Source organism: Panthera leo, chromosome B1 (genome assembly GCF_018350215.1).
Source record: "Panthera leo isolate Ple1 chromosome B1, P.leo_Ple1_pat1.1, whole genome shotgun sequence".
In the NCBI taxonomy this organism is placed as follows: domain Eukaryota; kingdom Metazoa; phylum Chordata; class Mammalia; order Carnivora; family Felidae; genus Panthera; species Panthera leo.
The window spans coordinates 164,918,029-164,941,132 of NC_056682.1; the positions used below are offsets into that span (position 1 = coordinate 164,918,029).

General features: G+C 40.2%; 2 protein-coding genes across 8 annotated transcripts in view; one reads left to right on the plus strand and one right to left on the minus strand.

Annotated features, from left to right (window-relative positions):
• Nucleotides 1-22,756, plus strand: part of CORIN (corin, serine peptidase) — a 250,937-nt gene extending 228,181 nt beyond the window's left edge. For all 6 annotated transcript variants that reach the window (XM_042936456.1, XM_042936458.1, XM_042936459.1 and 3 more), the window contains 3 exons: nucleotides 9,998-10,269; nucleotides 12,398-12,531; nucleotides 21,000-22,756. In XM_042936456.1, the coding sequence (XP_042792390.1) occupies nucleotides 9,998-10,269; nucleotides 12,398-12,531; nucleotides 21,000-21,182 (589 nt within the window). In that variant the 3' untranslated portion in view covers nucleotides 21,183-22,756. The remainder of the gene's footprint in view (nucleotides 1-9,997; nucleotides 10,270-12,397; nucleotides 12,532-20,999) is intronic.
• The window catches only part of ATP10D (ATPase phospholipid transporting 10D (putative)), a 107,413-nt gene continuing 106,449 nt past the window's right edge, over nucleotides 22,141-23,104 (minus strand). For both annotated transcript variants that reach the window (XM_042936451.1, XM_042936453.1), the window contains one exon: nucleotides 22,141-22,217. The gene's annotated coding sequence lies outside the window, so the exon portion shown is untranslated. The remainder of the gene's footprint in view (nucleotides 22,218-23,104) is intronic.

Genomic DNA, 23,104 nt, shown 5'->3' on the forward strand with positions numbered 1-23,104 from the left:
TTAAATCATGTTGTGTCCTCATAATTCCCTCTTTTTCTCTAGGTGCCTATGAACTGTGCCAGTAATTCACAATTTGTTTTTCTGTTCTATTCCCTTGAGGAATTTTATCCACTCCCATCAGTAATAGTGCCCAGTAAAGCAGAAATTCTCCATTTTGGATCCATATGTCCCCTGGGGTGCTGTTTTCCAGCGTCACTGAAGAATAAGCAAGTGTAGTTTTGAAAAGTCCTTGGTGACAAGGACCTGACTCCATTCTTGCCACTGTGCTGCCTCCTGTGGAGATATTCTCTCCCCTCCTCTCTCCAGTGGAAAATATCTGGGTCTAGGATGTAGTCAGAAGTGGGCTTAAAATATGGGCCAAACCTCATAGTTTCTGGGGCTCACTGAAAATGGGAGCTCCTCCTCTCTTAAGCTTTGTAGTTACTTACTTGTTTCTTCTAGTCGTGCCACCTACTATGTACTCTGCATCTGCACCTGAACAGCTAACCACATTGCTGAAGAATATCACACGCCCAACTGCTGAGTTCACATAAAATGTGTGATCATGAGTCTCAAATGAGCATCTAACAATGTGGAACACTTCTAATCTACTTCCATAGTAAGATCACTTTTCTACCCTCAGAGACAACTATCTGACATTTTCTCTTCTCTCCCCAAATCCTCTTCACCCTCCATTGGTCTCACCTCATGCTTCATGGAGAGAACAGACACTACCATATATTCCACCTTGCCTCATCCTTAATCCCAACAAATTGCCTGTAAATATGGCCATAACCCCTACTTTCCCCTGAGTTATGGTGGAAGATATGTCTATTTCTGTTTAAGACAATCATGTCCTCCTTCATCTTTTTCAAGACTTTATTTTTAAAATCATCATTTCTGTTTTGTATCAACAGTTTCTCCCTTTTTTGCTGGGTCATTCTCTTCGACAAACATGCCTTGATATCACTAAGTTGAGCCCCCTTCTCTTGACTTTCCATCTCTCTTCAACTACTGGCCATTTTGGCTACTATTCACAGTAAAACTCCTAAAAGACTTCGGCACAGTCACTGTCTCCCCTTTTCCACTTTTCATTTTCTCCTCAACCCACACTGGTCGAGCTCTCATCAGGGTCACCACAAAAATGGCACTTATCAAAGTCTTTGATGACTTCCATTTTGCCATATTCAATGGTGACTTTTCAGTTTCCAACTTATTGGAACCCTCCCTAGTATTTCATCACTACATCTTTCTTGAAATACTTTCTTCACTTTTATTTTAGAATAACAAGAATGTTCTTGTTTTCCTCTTATTTCACCGACCTACTTATTTCTTTCTCTTTTTCCATCTCTTCCTTTTTTAGGCCACTTAGTGCTTTAGTGCTCCTGAGCTATTATGGACCTCAGGCTTTGTTTCCCCTCCAAATTCATATGTTGAAACTAATTAGATGAAGTTAGGAGGTGGGGCTGTTGGGAGATAATTAAATCATGAAAGTAGAAGCCCCATAATGGGAATAATGTCCTTACAGGAAAAGAAAGTGAGCTTGCCACCTTTTTCTGCCATATGAGGGTACAACAAGAAGACTGCTGTCTATAAAGTAGGAAGAGGGTCTTCACCAGGACCTAACCATGCTATCCCCTTGATCTCAGACTTCTGGCTTTTAGAATTATGAGAAGTAAATGTGTATTATTTAAGTCAGTCAGTCTACAGTAATTATTATACCATCCCAAGCTAAGACAAGGGCCCAATTTTTGGCTTTCTTATCCATCTATGCTCATCTAATAATATGGTTTAAATATGTGTTCATATGTGAGCAAATATGAAGATCAAGTATTGACATGAATATCATTTTGAATATCACATTTTAATATAAAATATGAATATCACATATTTTTTCATGACTTCCAAACATATATCTCCATCCTAGCCCAGATTCTTCCCACCCCTCACTACTACCCATTGACTTTAAACATGTATAACTAACTGCTTAGATGAGATGTCCATTTGAATATGTAATAAACATCCTGCTTTACGAGGCCAAAACAAAACTTGATTTCTTGCCTCTCCCACTGATCAAATAATTGTGTGCTTCACAAACTTTCCCCACCTCAGTAAAAATCATCATGATCCATTGGTTCACCAAACCTAGGAATTATCCTTAATTCCTCTCACATTTAATAATAATTTCTGTAGGATCTTCTTCCAAAATATCTCTAACCCAACCATTTCTCACCATCTTCACCCTATATTCCTAGTCCAAGTCATTATCATAGCAGGTCTTCACTATTGTATTAGTTTTCTAGGGCTGCCATAACCAAATACCATAAACTTGGTGGCTTGAGCTACAGATCTTTATTGTCTTACAGTTCTGAAGGCTAGAAGTCCAAGATCAAGATATGGGAAGGGTTGGTCCTTTCTGAAGGCTGGGAGAGAATGCCTCTCACCTAGATTCTGGTGGTTGCTGTCAATCTCTGGTATCCCTTGGTTTGTGGAAGCATCACACAAATCTCTGCCTTTGTCTTCACATAGTGTTCCCTTGGTGTGCATCCCTATCTACAGTTTCCCCTTTTTATAAGGGCAGCAGTCATTGGATTAGGGCCCATCCTAATGACCTCATTTTAACTTGATTATCTCTGTAAAGACCTTATCTCCAAAAAGGTCATATACTGATGGACCCATGGTTAGGACTTCAACATATGGATTTGAGAGAGAAACACAATCAATCCACAACAACAATTAAAACAGTTTCCTGTCTGGTCTTTTGGACTGCTCTCTTGTTCCCTTATTGTCTACTATCCACACGGTGAGATAGTGATCTTTCTAAAATGTAAATCAGACCATGTTGCTCCCCCTACTTAAAATTTCACAATGGCTTCCCATTGTAGCAAGAGTAAAATCTTCTCATCATAGCCTTTCAAGATCTAGTCCTACTTCTTGGACTACATCTTCCCCTATACTCCCATGGTTCACTGGGCTGCAGACATCTAGCCTTCTTCATGTCCCTGAAATCCTCCAAGCTCATATCCACCTTAGGACACTTGAACTTGCTGTTTTCACAGTTAGAGCCACAAAGCTACCTCCTTCTGGTTATTAAAGTCTCTATTTAAGTATGGCTTTGTCAAAGGCCTTCCCTAACCATCTTGGATACAGTGAACCCCCACCCCCTTCAGTCATCTATCAAGTTCTCCCATTTTGTCACTTTTAAGTGCCTGAGATAATCTTCTTTATATATTCTTTAAGTAGAATAAAAGCTCCATGAGGGCATGAACTGTCTTCCTCATCCTTGTGTTTTCATTTCTTTCAGCCACTCATCTTCTAGATGTTTCAAAGATGCAATTGTTTGAGTAGTTAGGACTATAACTTGTGGGGAACTAGAAATGTTAATATATCTCACAGAAGATCAATGACGTCTCACTGAGTCCTCCCAAATCTTAGACCACACATTTGTTCAACATTGTAATGTATTAAGCCCCTGTATGTTTTATCAAATGGAAAGATGAATCTTCTGCATATTGTCTGAAGAAGATTCTCTTTGAATGGAGAAACTGGAAGCAAAGGAAACTTCCAATAGTTCTGTTTTGTCTTAGTTCTTTAGTAATATTATTTGCCACAGACAGAAATTTTCCCCTTTCCTTGTTCTTGCACATTATTTTGCAGAGAAGCCATTTTTATTTTTCCTACTTTTTTCCTACTTAAACAAACCACTGCTCAGCCTATGACAAAGACTTTCCAATAGTTACTATGCTTTCATGCCAGTCTTTTGTGATAGTTTCCAGTTGCAAAGCTCTGGGATCCTTGTGCAGTCACATTTGCTTTTTAGATGACTCTTCATTTTCTTACTGCAGTCACTTGTGACAGTAGCATCAGAATTTGGCACTTTAATTCTCTCATGTCTCCTGAGTTATACTTGCTTTAAGAGTCCCAGGGCACACTATCATGTCTGCCTTTTTTTTCCAAAACATTCTGAAATCTGATTCTTGAATGTCTATGATATGTATCTGACTACCCCCTTCTCTTGCTTTTTCGGACCATGGGATAACAGGATTTTTCACCTTCTGTAATTTTACCGCTGGTGGCTAGCTCCCCATCATGGCGGGATGATATGTTCAAGAAAAAGAAGATATCTTCCTGCTATCTCACCAGTGAGTCTCCACCATGTTACATGCTTTCCTGTGGCCAGTACCTGATTCCTATGTAGATGCCTGTAGATCTTTCTCTTTGTTTCAGAGAAGTTTGGTAGAAAGGGTGTGCTCTAGGGGTTTAAAGGACCAGCATTCTGGTCTATCACCATCATTTACTGTCTCTGTGACTTTAGATGAGTCACTCATCTGCTGTGAGTCACTGCTTTCTCTTCTCTAAAATGGAATTCGAATTCCTATTTACATCTCGCAGTTGGTAAGAAGATAACTTGAAACATTGTGTATAGAAATACTTGGAAAGCTATAAAGTAGAACTCTTACACTAATAAAATCCAGGCTGTTGGGTTTTTTTTTGCCCATTGTATTGCTGTTGTTTGGCCAGCATTTAAAACTGTGGATTCCATAAAAGGAATCCAGAACTCTGGCTTCCCTTGAACATTCAAAAAAATAAAAGGTCAGGTTACACCAAGCATTCCAACATGACAGCAATAAGCAGGAGCTGAGATGTGGACGGTAGACAGAGCCTATGATTGACACACTGTACTTATGACCTGTATCCAGTCCCTTCACACATTCACTCTGCGATCACCCTAGTCTAAAGTCTGTTTACCAGGTGTGTTGCAGAGAATTCTTTAGAAATACCAAGGACAGAGTACAATATTAAAAGAGGTTTGTAAGATATGTAGAACAACAATGATGCCATCATGTGATATTTCTTTACTTAGTGCAAATTTGGTCCCCTTCAAACTACCTCCAAAATCACCATTTAGCTGTGCTATTTCTGTAGTAAGACTTGTAAAAACTAGGGTGATTTCTATCACAGGTGTTGATTATAAATATTAGTTTTCTTTTCTTAAAATGATAAATATTAAATATAAGATATTAAAGCAAAATCAGAAAGGGTGAAAGAAAGGGAAATTTTGTGCTCTTAAGAGAAGAAGTTAGAAAATCTCTAAAGCTGGCTAGCTGAATTAAGTAAAAATGTGGCATTTTTGTGTCTAAACTAGAATTCAGGGTGGCAAATTATAAACCAAAGTGACCAGTTCTGACGACCAGAGACATTGTGCCTGCAATTTCGTGTAAATTTTCCTGAATGTCATCTGAGATGTGTATGAAGCTGGGCTTTCTCTCTAGAGCTGATGTTTGAAGAATTCTAGGTTAAAATCATATCATCTCAATGTTCTCTGTAGAGTGTATCCATTATTAAAGCAGTCATATAGGCACGAAGCAAATTAGACCTTAAATATGAATTTCAGACAAGGAAATAACATCTGGGGCAAGAATGAAAGGAGAAAAGGGGTCTCTTAATGTCTTCCTCAGCCATTTTTTTAAGAGAGAGTGAGAGTGCACACATGCATGGGTTGGGGGAGGGGCAATGAGAGGGGGGGGGAGAGAGAGAGAGAGAGAGAGAGAGAGAGAGAGAGAGAGATTCTTAAGCAGGCTCCATGCCCAGCACGGAGCCCAGTGTGGGGCTCATCATGGGGCTAGGTCTCAAGACCCTGAGATCCCGACCTGAGCCTAAATCAAGAGTTGGAGCTTAACCGACTGAGCCACCCAGGTGCTCCATCTGCCATTTTCATTTGATTGGTGGATTTTCACTGGGCTTCCTCTCTGCCTGCTTCATCCCTCCCAGAACATGACGGGTCTCTGCAGAAACTTCTTTAAGGATGCACCAGCTCTCTGTACTGATGCTTTGATGTCTGACAGCTCAGTTTGAAAAAAAATCCTCCTTTTGCTGAAGATTTTCAGCTTCTATAATTGCCTTTTTTTCTTTTGTCATTCAAACGCTTCACTAAACCGCCCAGGTGAACCTCCTTGTTCTTATGTGTTTCTCCACAGGGTAATTTTGAACTGAAACTAGACTCCCGTGGCATTCATGAAACTCTAAATTTTCTTTCCTCTTTTTGCTTCCACCAACACGGGGTTGTCTCTGCTATTATTCCTGACTCATTCTTTCCAGCATGTGTTTAATATGCCCATTTACCATTTATACACAATTCCCTCACTTCACATGTCCATTTCAAACAACAGCTTGTGGTTTTCCTGGTTTCTGCCAGCCTTGGGAAAAAAAAAAAAAAACATTAAAAGAGACTTTATTTTTTTCCATCACACTCATAACAAAAAGTAAAAAGAACAATATCTCACAGATTACAAAAATTATGTGAATTTCGTATGTTACTCTGTTCGTTTTTGGTGGATGTTAATTCCAAAAAGACCGTAACTTATGTAGCAAGAAACTACTAGATACGGTTAATAAAATTTAGCAGTTTTACTTTTCACTGTTAGAATTATATTAAGCACAATACAGTAATTAAGTCTGAAATTGATGCTATTTCATCTTGTTACAAATAATTTGCAGTGTTCAATTATTTGAAATACTGCTTATGATTTAAGCAAATGGATGAGTATTTGTTATAAACAAAATTTAGTAGCTCTGAATCAAGGGCAAGGAGCTATTAAATAAGCATAAATTTGAAATAAATTGTTGCTTGATTTCAGATGCCTTAAATGATAGAATCTCAAAGGAATATTGAATTTCTCAAATGGTCATGCACTTACTTCTGTAGGATGGAAAAATGGAAGGAACAAGGGAAGGAGGGAAGGAAGGGAGGAAGTGAAAGAGGGACAGAAGGGAGGAAAGGAGGGGGAAGGAGGAGAGAGAAAGAGAAAGAAGGAAAGGAGGGAGAGAGAAAAGTGGGGAGAGGGAAGGAAGGAAAGAAGGGAGGGAGAGAGGGAAAGGAAAGGAGAGAGGGAAGAAGAAAAGGAGGGAGGAAAGAAAGAAGAAAAGAGGGTAAGGAGGGAGGGAGAGGGAAGGGAGGAAAGGAGGGAGGGTGGAGAGGAGGAAGGGAGGGAGGGAGGAAGAGAAAGAAAGACATGTTCTTTGAGTGATAGCCTTCTTTAATGAAAAATAATTCTTCTGTAATATCATCTTGAAATGCTCATGAGGTATCACTTCCTACATTTTACTATGATTGTTTCCTTAATTGTTCATCTTCACTCAGTTCTGAAGTTTGTTGAGCAGGAATCATATCTTGCTTATTGTAATCCCTAGCACCATGTTTGGCATGGAGGAGATGCTATATAACTATCTATATATCTATACCTATCTACATGTTGATAGCTAATATCTATATCTATATCTGCATTCAAAGAATGACATCAATTCCTGTTCATATAGCCTAAAATTATTTTTCTTTACAATGGTAAAAGGATAGAACTCATGGACTATGTTTTTTAGAAGAGTCATTTAGTAGAGTGTACTCCAAGAATCCAACAAAGCTGTAAACAGTTTGAATGCTGACCTTGGCCACTTCTTTCCTAACCCTCCTGAAATACCAACTTTTTGAATCTTTGCCATGCATGAAAACACAGTAAAGAAAAGCATGCAAAGGAAAGAAGGAATGTGGGTGAGTTTTTGTCAGAGAGTCCATTGAGAGCTCTTAAAAATATTGATTCCCAGGCCCCACCTAGCCTAAAGCTTTCAACTGATGTGGGGTGATGCCCAGAAAATCAGTATTTAAGAGTTCCCCACATGATTCAGCGTTCAGCCTGGATTGAAAAACAACTGTCTAGTGGGTCAAATCAACCTGCTTTAGTTGAGGAAGCTCCCAAGTGGGGACAGTTGACATGGCTGACTTATGCTAACACCATGTAAGGGGGTGTCCACTAGGAAAGCTCTGCTAGCACTGTGGTCCTCTCCACTCCTCTGCTCCTGGCCTATTCTGGAGGAGGAGGAACTGGGAAAGGTAGAGGGGGTGGGGAAGGGTTGACGAACAATAGACTTTGCCTAGGTGGCCATTAGTAAAAGTTTTTACTAGTGTTTACGTGCATTGAGCCACCATTAAGCAAATACTTGTTGAGAACCTGCTCCATACTAGTTCCTGGGGCCTGTGAATACAGCACTGAATAAGACCAACCAAGTCCCTGGCCTCATGGAACTTCTATGCTGGGTGCAAGGCAGAGGATAGACAAACAGCTGTGTTGATGTCATTGATACCAATGAGATAAAAATTAAAGCAGGGTCAAGAGTAGAGAGTGATGGAGACAGAATAGAGCTTAGACTGGGTGGCCAAGGAGGACAGCTATGAGAAGGTGGTGTTTGAGCTGAGACCTCAAAGAAGAGGAGTTAAGGTGGGAACCATATGGGAGCTGAGAGAACAGAAAGGGAAGAGCCTCTGGGTTGAGGATATCCTCAGCATGTCTGAAACTAGAAAGTTCTTGGGGTTGGAATGGAGCAAGTCAGCTCAGGGGCCATGGGGAGAAGTCTACAATGTCTCCAGTGTGATTCAATTTCCCTGGAGAATTATGAGCATGAGATGGACTCAATATAATTTTTTAAAATATTTATTTATTTATTTATTTATTTTTAGAGAGAGAGAGTGAGAGAGAGTGAGAGAGAGCAGGGGAGGAGCAGAGAGAGACAACCCCAAGTGATCCCTGCACTGGCTTGAACTCATGAACTGTGAGATCATGACCAGAACCCAAATCAAGAGTGAGACACTTAACCGAGTAAGCCACCCAGGTGCCCCTCTAATGTTGTTTTTAAAAGATCACTCTGCTGCCATGAGGAAAATGAGCTCAGGGGGCTAAGGGTAGAAGGGCCTTCTTTTGGGAGGCCATTGCAGTGGTCCAAGCACTTGGCAGTGGTTACATTAAGATAGATTGTGGAAGAGGGAGAAACATCAAGATTCAGGGTATATTTGAAAGTGGAGTGGTGAAGATTTGCTGATGCAGAGGATGTTGAGATAAGAGAAAGACGTTTCAACTGTGTCACATGGTTATAAGTACTAAATACCTGTAAAATGCATTCTGAATGCTTAGAACACTGTCAAAAATGTGGTAAGCACTACAAAATCTTAGCTATTGTTGAATATACAAGCAAATGTGTTGAGTAGATGATTCTCTATTCAAATTTGTAGCTCATGGGGGAGGGGGGAGCTAGAGATACATGTTTGGGAGTTACCAGGATTTGGTGGCATTTAAAACCATTGGACTAGATGAAATCTTCAAGGGGATGAGTATGGAATAAGAAGACTGACAGTAGAGCCCTGGGGCACTTTGACATAGACTTGAGAGCAGAGAAGAAGAGGAGACAAGAGGAAAAATGAAAAGGGAGGAGAATAAAAAGCCAAGACTAAGAAATTCCTCCAAGAAGCAGCAAGTGCCTCCAAGGAATGGCAAGTTTTTGGAAGAACCTTTTGAAAATTTCAAGCCAAAGGCTTAAAAAGGTTACCATAACTTCCGGTGGTCAGGCTCACAAGACTGCATTGTTTTTGAGCACTTGCTGGGATTATTCTAGTCAACTCCCACCTTAAAACACTTTATTCACTTACCTTTCAGGACTCTCCATGCCCCAGAATTTCCTCTTTCTTCTTCATGTCTTTTTATTATTTCTCCCACTCATTGAAGCAAGAAACCACCCTGCCTGCCTTCCAAACTGAACAAATTTTGCTTTCCAAAATAGCCCCATTCTAGAAACACGAGCTTGTCTTTCTACAAGAATACCTATTTACAAATTAACTCAGGCCATTATAGAGGTGCAGGGAAAGAGCCATTATTTACATAAACAAAATATTTTTAAAAATCACATGTACATTTTAGCGGTATCTGGGTGGCTCAGTCCGTTAAGCATCCGGCTCTTGGTTTCGGCTCAGGTCATGATCTCAAGGTTCATGAGTTCGAGCTCCATGTCGGGCTCTGTGCTGACAGCACGGAGCCTGCTTGGGATTCTATCTTTCTCCTTCTCTCTCTGCCCCTCCTCACTCTCTCTCTCTCTTTCTCTCTCAAAATAAATAAATAATTTTTAAAAAAAATTTGCATGTACATTTTAAAATGTAAATTTGAGTTTAAGCTAATAGCTCTTGAATTCATCATTTTAGGAGAGAGAGCGCTGCCGTCTGGAAAGTGGTCTTTGGCATCAACAACCTAGACCACCCGTCGACGTTTATGCAGACGCGCCTGGTGAGGACCATCATCCTCCACCCTCGCTACAGTCGAGCTGTGGTCGACTATGACATCAGCATAGTGGAGCTAAGCGAAGACATCAATGAAACCATCTACGTGCGGCCGGTCTGCTTACCCAGCACAGAGCAGTCCTTGGAACCGGATACGTACTGCTACATCACAGGCTGGGGGCATATGGGCAACAAAAGTAAGCCACCGTCCTCAGGAGCACTTGCCTTTCAGTTTGTCCCTGGAAAACACTGTGTTACCGCCCAGCCATTGGCGCCAGTTTCCCATTTTCACTTCTAAAAGTGTAGCCACAAATAGCAAAGACGAGGTGCACGTGTCACACCCACCTGCCACGCACATGGAGGTGTCAGCACCTCATGGTACTTGAACCTGCCAGGCTCACATACAGCCTCAAAAATCCTTCTCTGCACCCCAGATTCTTTCTCCAGGGAGCCGCTGCCGATGCCCTGGGGCTGCCCTGTGAGATAAGGCTTATCTTCCTGGCTTCAGACCGTCTCTACCAGTGATTTGCACTCTGCAGGCCAAGTCACTCTCACTGGGAGTCCCCTCTCTGGAGATCAGGCAGTTTCAGTCCTGCGGTCAGGCTGCATGGTCACGTTTCCAATTCTCTGTTATGATTTGGTCTTGTCAACATCCATAACAAGCTGTAAGTCCTTCCAGAAGGAAACCTGATTTGCCATTTGCCTGTTTAAATTGATTGAAATAGTTGGGCTCTCTAGATGCTTGAAACCTACAAAACACAAAAATTAAGCAATTGGTACTGCCTACTCCCAGCCCCCATAATGGATTCTCTCATTTTGTTGGACCTGTTAAAAGTTTAGAATAAGACTGTAATCAGTGAGGCATTTGCTTTACAGTAAGCGCTGGCCACCCCAACTGTATCAAGAACACCAGCACGGCTCTCGGGAATGCCGATGTATATTGATATCCTGTTATCTATGTTAGCAACTGCCGATTTGAATGACAGTTTTTTTCTTCTTCTCAAAATTTAGTCAGAAAAGTTATGGGCTAAGTTGAGTTTCTTTTCTATGTGATCACTTGAGGACAGAAAGAAAAAGTTAAACGATAGAAATGAGTCAATGCCATCTGAAGAGCCCCCATGGAAGACCTTTGAAGGCGGTGTCAGACATATGATGTCACGATCCCTGTGGCTCTTGGTTTTTCAAAGCTATAATTAGTACCGTGATGTGATATAGCAGCAGAATATGCTTTATATTGTGTCTACTTGTGTTTCCACAATATCCACATCAAACTCACAGCAATCATGTAGCATCACACAGACCACATATATGGCATGGCATGAAGACCAGGGGTCCGAATTCAGTTAGAAAGGTTTGATTGACCCTGACTTTCTAGCTTACTCTAAAATGGAAAAAAATAATAGCAACTGTCTATTTCACAGGATAATTGCAAAGATTAAAGACAAGAGGCCCAGAAAATGCTGAGATCAGGTCCTGGCCTGTACCCAGTAAATGTTGGTGATGGTTCTTATCACTATTCTTTGCACAATTCATTGAAACTGTTCCCGTCACACTGATTTTCCCATACATGACTCTTTCTTCCTATAAGCTGTCCTGTACATAGGCACTGCTTTATCATCACTATCTAAAAGGAGAACAATGTGTATAATTTGGTAGAAGGTCTAAACAACAAAAGATTATGCTCCAAGAAATCCGTTAGTATTCTGTGACAATGTAGAAACAAGATGGAATTCACATGTTCCCTCTGCTGACAGTAGGGATGGCTTTGTCCCTTTCAACATCTCCCTGTCATCTCCTCTAGGATTAAAGGTTCTTACCTCCAGTAATGGCTATGGCAGTACATGATGAGACGTATTCTGTAAACCTAAGATAGAGCAATCATTCCCGTTAGACCAGATGGTGTTCTGTACCTTAGCAGAGGGGGCTGGCATGCCCCGCTGACACTGATCCAGCAGCCTCGCATCTGGGGGCAGTGCTTTGGCTTGATTGTTTCCCTTTTCATTTTAGTAGTTGTTCTTGTTGCAGGATATATTAAGGGGGGGGGGGGCGGAAGCATGAGGCAAGTTACCTAAGCAAGTTACTTGACCAGCCTGTACCTCAGTTTTCCCATTGGTAAAAATAAAGGGGTTTGATGAGATGATTGCTGTCAACACTTCTAATTGGAAGATTCTGACGCCAAACAAGACTTGTCTTTGAGACGACACTTTAAGTAAAGATTATGGTTCTCTTGGCATACAGATGTAATCATTTCATATATAGCTAGCATCATCTTTGAGTCATTTTACCCTCTTATATATTGTGTTTCTTCTTTTTTAAAAAATCTAGTGCCTTTTAAGCTGCAAGAGGGAGAAGTCCGCATCATCTCTCTGGAGCAATGCCAGTCCTACTTTGACATGAAGACCATCACCACCCGGATGATATGTGCCGGCTATGAGTCCGGCACGGTCGACTCGTGCATGGTAAATTGCTTTCTGGTTACCGAGGAGATTCAGTTCAGCAGTAACGTCGATGGGTCCATATAAACTTGTTATGATTCATTTGTGGCCCTTTGGGAATGCTTTTTGAAGATTGCTTATTACCAAATGTTTAATTATTCACAGTGTGTACTTTATCCAGTACCCGAGTGATCCCCCTAACTACCTCCATGCCCTTCACTCAGGTTGCCCTCAGCTTTCTCATCTACTGCATGGGGAACAGCACCCTGGGTCGGCAAAACGAAGAAAAGCAGTTGTCTGGCCCATCTTAGCAGCTAGCACAAACAAGGTTCTGTGAGGAGCTAGTGGTAATCATGGCTCCAACCAGGCTGCCCCTCCCCACCTCCCCTCCCTGCCCACAGCAGAGGAGCACCAAAGGATGTTTTCAGCCATCAGGGTGACAGCGTTAAAGCACACACCACATCCCACCTTCCAGGCTGTGTGAGAGAACTACCTTTGTCTCAAGAGTTGATTGCTCCTGAGTTGATTGCTTTAGACACCCAGGATTCCTGGTCGCAGTAGTTTCCTGAGCACGCTAACTTAGCAATACAGGGAGGCGTTTTTATTTCTATATAATAAACATTCATTGAATATTATGTTGAACTAGAAACCAGGGAAGGACAAAAGAGTTATTTTTTTCTTTCCATTTTAAAATTTTAATTCCAGCATAGTTAACATACAATGTTATACTAGTTTCAAGTGTACAATAGTGATTTAACAATTCCATACATCACCCGGGGCTCATCACATGTGCACTCCTTAATCTCCATCACTGATTTCACCCATCCCCCTCCCCACCTCCCCTCATCAGTTTATTCTTTATAATTAAGAGTCTCTTTCTTGACTTGTCTTTTTTTCCCCTGTTTGTGTTGTTTCTTATATTTCTCATATGAGTGAACTCATATGGTATCTGTCTTTCTCTGACTGAGTTACCTTGCTTAGCATTATACTCTCTTGCTCCATCCGGGTCATTGCAAATGGCAAGATTTCATGCTTTTTATGGCTGAATAATATTCCATATTCCAAGATATCCATATTCCAAGATAAATACCGTATCTTCTCTATCCATTCATCAACCAGTGAACACTTGGACTGCTTCCACAACTTGGCTATTGCAAATAATGCTGTTATAAACATCAGGGTGAATGCATCCCTTTGAATTAGTGTTTTTGTACTCTTTGGATAAATACTCAGTAGTGCTATTACTGGAACTTAGGATAGTTCTATTTTTACCATTTTGAGGAACCCCCATATTGCTTTCCACAATGGTTGCATCGGTTTGCATTCCCACCAACAGTGCAAGAGTGTCCCTTTTTCTCCACATCCTCACTAACTCTTGTTTCTTGTGTTTTTGATTTTAGCCATTCTGACAGGTGTAAGGTGATACCTCATTGTAGTTTTCAAAATTTTTTTTAATGCTTATTCATTTCTTGAGAGGCAGAGACTGAGTGTGAGTGGGGGAGGGCCAGAGAGAGAGAGGGAGACACAGAATCCAAAGCAGGCTCCAGGCTCCGAACTGACAGCACAGAGCCCAACGCAGGGCTCAAACTCACAAACCGTGAGATCATGACCTGAGGCAAAGTCAGACGCTTAACCGACTGAGCCACCCAGGCACCCCTGTAGTTTTTAAAAAATTAATTAATTAATTAATTAATTTAAAATTTTACATCCAAATTAGTTAGCATATAGTGCAACAGTGATTTCAAGAGTAGATTCCTTAATGCTTCTTACACATTTAGCCCACCCCCCCCCACAACCCCTCCAGCCACCCTCTATTTGTTCTCCATATTTAATGTTTTGTCTTATGTTTTGTCCCTCTCCCTATTTTTATATTATTTTTGCTTCCCTTCCCTTATGTTCATCTGTTTTGTATCTTAAATTCCTCATATGATTGAAGTCATATGATATTTGTCTTTCTCTAATTTCGCTCACATTGAGACCTTCTAGTTCCATCCACGTAGTTGCAAATGGCAAGATTTCATTCTTTTTTATTGCCAAGTAATACTCCATTGTGTGTGTGTGTGTGTGTGTGTGTGTGTGTGTGTGTGTATACTACATCTTCTTTATCCATTCATCTATCAATGGATATTTGGGCTCTTTCCATACTTTGGCTATGGTCGATAGTGCTGCTATAAACATGGGGGTGCACGTGCCTCTTCAAAACAGCACACCTGTATCCGTTGGATATGTATCTAGTAATGCAATTGCTGGGTCGTAGGGCAGTTCTGTTTTAAGTTTTTGAGGAACCACCATACTGTTTTCCAGAGTGGCTGCACCAGCTTGCATTCCCACCAACAATGCAAAAGAGATCCTCTTTCTCCACATCCTCGCCAACACCTGTTGTTGCCTGAGTTGTTAATGTTTTCCATTCTGACTGGTGTGAGGTGGTATCACTTTGTGGTTTTGATTTGTATTCTGATGATGAGTGATGTTGAGCATTTTTTTACGTGTCGGTTGGCCATCTGGATGTCTTTGGAGAAGTGTCTATTCATGTCTTTTGTCCATTTCTTCACTGAATTATTTGTTTTTTGGGGGTTGAGTTTAATAAGTTCTTTATAGATTTTGGATACTAACCCTTTATCTGATATGTCATCTCCCATTCCATCAGTTGCCTTTTAGTTTTGCTGATTGTTTCCTTTGCTGTGTAGAAGCTTTTTATTTTGATGAGGTCCCAATAATTCATTTTTGCTTTTGTTTCCCTTGCCTCTGGAGACGTATTGAGTAAGAAGTTGCTGTGGGCAAGTCAAAGAAGTTTTTGCCTGCTTTCTCCTCTAGGATTTTGATGGCTTCCTGTCTTACGTTTAGGTCTTTCATCCATTTTGAGTTTATTTTTGTGTATGGTGTAAGAAAGTGGTTCAGGTTAATTTTTCTGCATGTCGCTGTCCAGTTTTCCCAGCACCACTTGCTGAAGAGACTGTCTTTATTCCATTGGATATTCTTCCCTGCTTTGTCAAAGATTAGTTGACCGTAGGTTTTTGGGTAAATTTCTGGGTTCTCTATTCTGTTCCATTGATCTGAGTGTCTGTTCTTGTGCCAGTATCATACTGTCTTGATGATTACAGCTTTCTAGTATAGCTTAAAGTCTGGGATTGTGATGCCTCCTGCTTTGGTTTTCTTTTTCAAGATTGCTTTGGCTATTCAGGATCTTTTCTGAGTCCATACAAATTTTAGGATTGTTTGTTCTAGCTCTGTGCAGAATGCTGGTGTCATTTTGATAGGGATTGCATTGAATATGTAGATTGCTTTGGGTAGTATCGACATCTTAACAATATTTGTTCTTCCAGTCAGGAGCATGGAATCTTTTTCCATTTTTGTGTGTCTTCTTCAATTTCTTTCATAAGCTTTCTATAATTTTTAGTGTACAGGTTTTTCGCCTCTTTGCTTATGTTTATTCCTAGGTATTTTATGGTTTTTGGTGCAATTGTAAATGGAATCGATTCATTGATTTCTCTTTCTGTTGCTTCATTTTTGGTGTATAGGAATGGTACTGATTTCTGTGCACTGATTTCATATCCTATGACTTTGCTGAACTCATGGATCAGTTCTAGCAGTTTTTTGGTGGAATCTTTTGGGTTTTCTATATAGAGTATCATGTCATCTGTGAAGAGTGAAAGTTTGACTTCCTCCTGGCTGACTTGGATGCCTTTTATTCCTTTGTGTTGTCTTATTTCTGAGGCTAAGACTCCAATACTATATTGAATAACAGTGGTGATAGTGGACATTCTTGTCGTATTCCTGACCATAAGGGGAAAGCTCTCAGTGTTTCCCCATTGATGATGATATTAGCAGTGGGTCTTTCATATATGGCTTTTATGATCTTGAAGTTTGATCCTACTATCTCTACTTTCTTGAGGGTTTTTATCAAGAAAGGATGCTGTATTTTGTCAAATTCTTTCTCTGCATCTATTGAGAGGATCATGTGGTTCTTGTCCTTTCTTTTATTGACATAAGAAAAGTTAACACCTATTCTTTTGAGGCTATTCCAAAAAAACAGAAATGGAAGGACAACTTCCAAACTATTCTGTGAAGCGAGCATTACCTTGATTCCAAAACCAGACAAAAACCCCACTAAAAAGGAAAACTACAGACCAATTTCCCTTGTGAACATGGATGCAAAAATCCTCAACAAGATACTAGCCAACCAGATCCAACAATACATTAAAAGAATTATTCACCACAACCAAGTGGGATTTATACCTGGGATGCAGGGCTGGTTCAATATCCTCATTGTAGTTTTGATTTGTGTTTTCCTGATGATGAGTGATGTTGAACATCTTTTCATGTGTCTGTTGGCCATCTGGATGTGTTCTTTGGAAAAATGTCTGTTCATGTCTTCTGCCTATTTTTTAATTGGGTTATTTGTGTTGTGGGTGTTGAGTTGTATCAGTTCTTTATATATTTTGGATACTAACCCTTTATTAGATTTGTTGTTTGCAAATATCTTCTCCCATTCCATAGGTGGTTTTTTAGTTTTGTTGTTTCCTTCGCTGTGCAGAAGCTTTTTATTTTGATGTGGCTCTAATAGTTCATTTTTATTTTTGCTTTTATTTCCTTTCCCTCAAGAGACATATCTAGAAAAATGTTGCTGTGGCCAATGTCAGAAACGTTACTGCCTGGGCATGTACATGCTGACTAGTTTTCCCAGCACCATTTGTTGAAGAGACTTTTTCCCTTGGATATTCTTTCCTGTTTTGTTGAAGATTTATTGACCATATAATTGTGGGTTTATTTCTGGGTTTTCTATTCTGTTCTATTGATAAATGTGTCTGTTTTTGTGCCAGGACCATACTGGTTTGATCACTACAGCTTTGAAATATAACTTGAAGTCTGAAATTGTGAAACTTCCAGGTTTTTTCTTTTTCAAAATTGCATTGGTTATTCAAGGTCTTTTGTGGTTCCATATAAATTTTAGGATTGTTCTGGTTTTGTGAAAAATGCTGTTGGTATTTTGATAGAGATTGCATTAAATCTGTAGACTGCCGTAGGTGGTATGGACATATTAAGAATATTTGTTCTTTCAATCCAAGATCATGGAACATTTTTCCATTTCTTTGTGTCATCTTCAATTTTGTTCATCAATGTTTTACAGTTTTCAGAGTATAGGTCTTTCACCTCTCTGGTTAAGTTTATTCCTGGTATCTTACAATTTTCGGTGCAGTTGTAAATTGGATTGTGTATTTCTCTTTCTGCTTCAAAGAAGTTTACAACAGAGTGCAACTGCTATGGAAGACCTTTGTTATTTCACTGCTGTTCAGTAAATCAGATTGCCCCTCACATTTTAGAATTGACGAAGAGATCAACAATGTCATGACCACTCACACAACATAACAAAAGAACATCTCAGTGGCCTATTTCAAAACGGGCAAATCAGGGGACTGGAAATGGCCCAGTGATGATTCTTTAGTTGTCATGGGAAAGAGGGAGGCAGGCGCCTCCTCTGGAGTTTCACCAAGGCCACAGTCTCTTCTGCTTCCTGACCACGAATTGTCCAAATGAGGTGGGCAGCGGTGGCAGAATTCCTACCTTCATATGAGAGGCCCAGGTTTGATTTCCCAAGCCAAAAAAAAAAAAAGTGTTTGGGAAGGCAGCTTGGTATGGGTCTTGGGACACAGAATGTGCAGCCTGAAAGTTTTGGGCTGGGTCCTATCTCTGCCTGTAAGAACAAAGTGACCCTGGAGAAGTTTCTCTAGAAAGTTTTCTCATAAGATGGGGCTGATTCTAATATTCGGGGTGTTTGATGATTATCCACGTCCATGTATGTGAAAGCCCTATCTTTCACCTATCTGTGTGTGATGTCCGACTCACTCACTCAATGAATTGTACCTTTAGCATCAGTATCTATCGGTTGGTGCTTGTTGTGTTCCAGTATCTCTTCCAAGTGCTTTTTAATAACTCATTTAATCCTCACAATCAACGCTTGTGGCAGTATCATTGTTTTTGCTATTTTACAAATCAAGACAACAAGGGAGCAGAGAGGTTAAGTAATTAACCCCGTATCACCCAGCATGAAGGTGGCAGAGTGAGGATATGAACTCAGGAAGTCCAGCTTCAGGGTCCAACCGCTACACTCTCCTGGTAACAGTGATGAGTGTGTATACATTTCTCCCTGTTCCCAACACCATTCAGGGACCCACCCCAAATTAGTGCCTCTTCATCCCTTGGTAATTGCTAAAGGAGAAGAAGGGAGGTGTTCTTTGAAAGAGAATTGAAGCCCAAGCACAGGCACAGGTATGTTCATATCATGTCGCCTGGTAGGAACTAGGTCCTAGGAGTTTAACACTGTGGGTGTCTTAAATGCATACCAGATACTCTATAATACATCCCCAGGGAGCATACAGAACAAAACAAATAATCAAAAGCTACTTTTTCCCCAGGTCTGGAGCAAGATTATTTACCAGAACCTCTCGTTATCTTCCTCAATTACATCCATAGCATACATTGGAAGCTGTTAGACCCTTCTGTTAAGGTCTAGAAATAAATCATGGGGATCAGTACTGAAGCCAAACATAAACTTTGGCCTAACGCCCAATATTATGAAAAGGAAGGACCAAAAAAGAGCAAATTATGCCTTTTTGCTGTATAATCCCTTGTATTTGAATTGCTTCTTTCTCCTCTCTTGCTTTCCACCTGACACTTGTTTATTTGCCTCACGACGCTTCACTCAAAATCCACATCTTGGGAAGGCAAGATGGCTTTCAAGTAGAGTTATGCTTGGTACCCAAGCAGACTTGTGACCTCTCTGGGACAGAAAAAATGGTGCCTTCTTCGTCTGCACAGACCCTAGCACAGAATCTTGCAGAGTAGATGCTGAATAGTTATTTGGCTAAATTCCTGATCTGAAAGTACAGAGATGCTGACCTGTACCCGTCTCATTTTTTTTAGAAATGCTAGTTACATTTGATTTTATTGGCAGCATCTTTCAGTATACCGAATTCCCAAGTTACCGTGTACCCCTTTCCATTCTCTTCTCTGAAGAGGCTTCTTTTTTAGAGGCAACGTAGGCACGTCCAACTTTAATAACACTCTGGCATAATGAACAGCTTATCCTAAATAAGTCAGCATTTTACTCTTGCCTTTACCTAAGGGGAGATAAAACAATTGTGGAATTTGATAACATTTTTCTAGTAAATTTTGCCTTAAAAAACTCCATGAGGCTTCCGGGCAGAACAGTTTATTCAGCCTCTTGCAAGGTCTATCCTTACTATTCAGGCTTACGGCATTGCTAAGTTAGGAACGTAAGGATCGCCATTGCCACAAAAGCCCACAGCACAGTCAAAAACTCTATTTCTCTCTAATAGCAGTGGTAGTTGCTGACACTTGTGAGTAGTTATGGAGCTGGAGTCATGGTGTCAGGACGCCTGCGTCTAACGCTAACTCTGCCAATGAACACGTGACACACCTGTGCTTCAGGCTCATTGCCTCCAACATGCATATTATAATTATTGTCAACTCATAGGGGTTTCATGAGGATTAAATGAGCTAATCTGAGGGCATGTGTTTAGAGGAGGCATCGATAAACATAATTACTGTTTTTCTCCAACATGACCAGAGCGGGAAGACCATCTAGCTAATTCTAAGTCTGAAATTCTTACAGGGCAAGGATTATTGGTAAACTCCCACTATGAATTTCCACACTTACTTCCTTATTTTACAAGGTATCCATCCCTCTCTTTTGAGGCAGTGTGGAATGCACTTAATCTCTGATCTTTTCAGATGTAACAAATAGTAACATTTATAAAGTCATAGTGTCTTAATTACATGTGGGCAAAAGAACGGCAACACCTGAAGTTAGATGTCAAGAACGAAAATCCCCAGCGTGTGAAAGAGAATACAAGCTATCCACAAAATACCTTGCCGGAAATAATTCTTATGTGGTGTTTTCCATTCAAGCATACTAATTGGAACGGTCCTAAAAACTATTAAGAAATCAAGCAAGTTGTCAGTGTCTTTTACTGAATGCACACATTAATGGAGCATGAATCTTGAAAATAGGGTTATTCTGGAGTATTTTTCTAGTAATGCTTTGTGGAGAAAATCAAATCTTTGAATGTCCCATTTGGGTACTTATGACATTTATAAAATGACTCAAAGTTAAAGAACGAGATCAAACTAGCAGAGTATTAGTTCTGATACACCCATTTAAAAAGAAATTATGACCTATTTGAATTTAGCACAGGAAATGACTGAGAAATCTTCTGATTTCTTGGGGGAAAAAAAAGAATGTAGTCCTTTCCCAAGGCACCTCCATTTTTTTCAAGATCAGAGTGTAAGTGCAAGTTCCACTTGCGTAGGTCGAAAGCACGCTCCCTCCACCAGTTGGCAATGAAAGCTTTGTTAGAACTTTCCAAGAAGTTGGTTAAGCTGGGTTTGGCTTTATTGCACCCTCAGGATAACACAGACGCCATGAGGGTTCCGAAATACCAGTGACTAATGTGCACTGCTATTCATTACAGGGTGACAGCGGCGGGCCACTTGTTTGTGAGCGGCCTGGAGGACAGTGGACATTGTTTGGTTTAACCTCATGGGGCTCCGTGTGCTTTTCCAAAGTCCTGGGGCCTGGGGTTTATAGCAATGTGTCATACTTCGTCGAGTGGATTGAAAGACAAATATATATCCATACCTTCCTCCTAAACTAATCCCAAAGATGATCAGAGACTTTTGCCAGCTACATTCAAAGAAAATGGCCTTTTTGACTGTGGAGTGCTTCCCGCAGAGAGCTGAACAGAAGCACTTTCCGTGGACCGGGATGCTTGGCAGTGCACTGCAAATTTTCATGTTTGTTTTGGTCTAATTTTATTCAGTTTTTTTTTCAACTTTAGTTTTCTCTTATTTCAAGTTTAAAGAAGTCTTTAAAAAAAAAACCCAAAACAAAGAAAAGCAGATTTTGTTCTCTTGCCAGGCCTAACCTTGACCTTAGCACAAAATTTATCAGCCCTGGAATATGACAGGTGCTAGGGGAACAGGTTATGGAAAATTCTCTTTCAGTCACAAAGAGGACCTTGAGATCCAGGATGACTAATCTTTGCCGGTTTTTGTTTCTTGAGCACAGTGGCAAATTGCAATATTAATGCTGGAGACTTGCTTTTGATTTATTAAAAAGCCAGGATAATTTACAAGCTTAAATGATTTACTGTTACTCTTCTCAAGTTTGCATAATTCTGAGAACCTATGACGGACAGATATAAAAGACAAGTAGCATCCACTGCGGTAGCTGAAATGGAAGGACATTTTGAACACAAAGTTCTTCAGACATCAACATTAGCACTCCCATAGAGGACTGCACGCTCTGAACTCAAATCAAGGATGTTGCTTTATAGAAAAGTCTCCACAAAAGCTTCTCCAGAACTGGGGTTTGTTCATTGTGTATCGGCTGACTGAGATTTTAACAACTAGAAGCATATTCGTGGAAAACATTTTGTTTTGCCTGTGTGACAATGAATGGAGATTAAAGCTTGCCAAAGGAGAACTCGCTTTAGACTGGAGAGATTCAATTTTGGAAGAGGAAAATTAAATTGCACCCGACCTCCAATTCTGTATTTTCCAATTGTCCTGTGTTCACCCATAACAATAGAGTCGCAGAACCGCATCTCAAAGCACGGTGAAAGTTTGCCTGGAGTACCACATTTTGTCCTTGAAACATGTTTCATATCTGGTGTTGTTGCCATTTCCTCCTGTTGATGATTAAAACAAAATTTTTTTACTGCTTTTAAGCACTAGGCCACTTTATGCACGTCAATCTCTCCCCACTAAAAAGCTCCAAAATATAGATTTTCACGTGTAAGTAATTTAGTTAGGCATTCATTTTGCAACATCCAAATGCCTTTTGAGCAAGTAGGGTTCCCTACTAACCTTCACCAGCAAGCAACCCGGACTGCCTCAGCAGACACTACGTGCTATTTTATACATGTATTTTTCTACTCTTTTCTATGTGCCCACATATTTCAGTTTCAAAAAGTTGTCTTGACACGTTCCATGTTATTCCTCTCCTATTCTCTAGTTTGTGTGAACCTACTCAGAATGTGAAATCCAGCAACGGAATTGCAGTCACAATTGTATGAAAGTTTAAGAACATTATTTCAGTTTTGTTATAGTTGTAGGTACATACTTAATGTAATAACTTTTAGCCTCGCTCAACTTCTGTTCAGTCAAGTGTACCTGTTGTACTTATTTCAAATAACCTGCAATACAAATAAAGTGGTACAATCCTTTTTTTTTTTTTTTTTTTTTTTTTAATGGACATGGAACATGGATGGAAAGTCCCAGGACACTGTGTCTCCCACCATAATTGTTGGCCCCAGCCGCCTACCAACCCGAATTTACCTGTCTTGGACTCCCTCTCACAGGAACGTGCTCTTTTATTTTAGGTAACGGATGGCTTTTGGAAGTGAAAGGTTGCTAATAGTCCCAGGTTACTTAAGTGTCCAAAGAAAACTTTAATCCTGGTAAGAGTGCAAGGATCTTTCATATCTACAGAGTACATTTTGGGAGCCTGGAATAATTCTTTCATAAATCTTTTGGGATAAAATTATACCTCAAAATATACATTATTAACCATTTT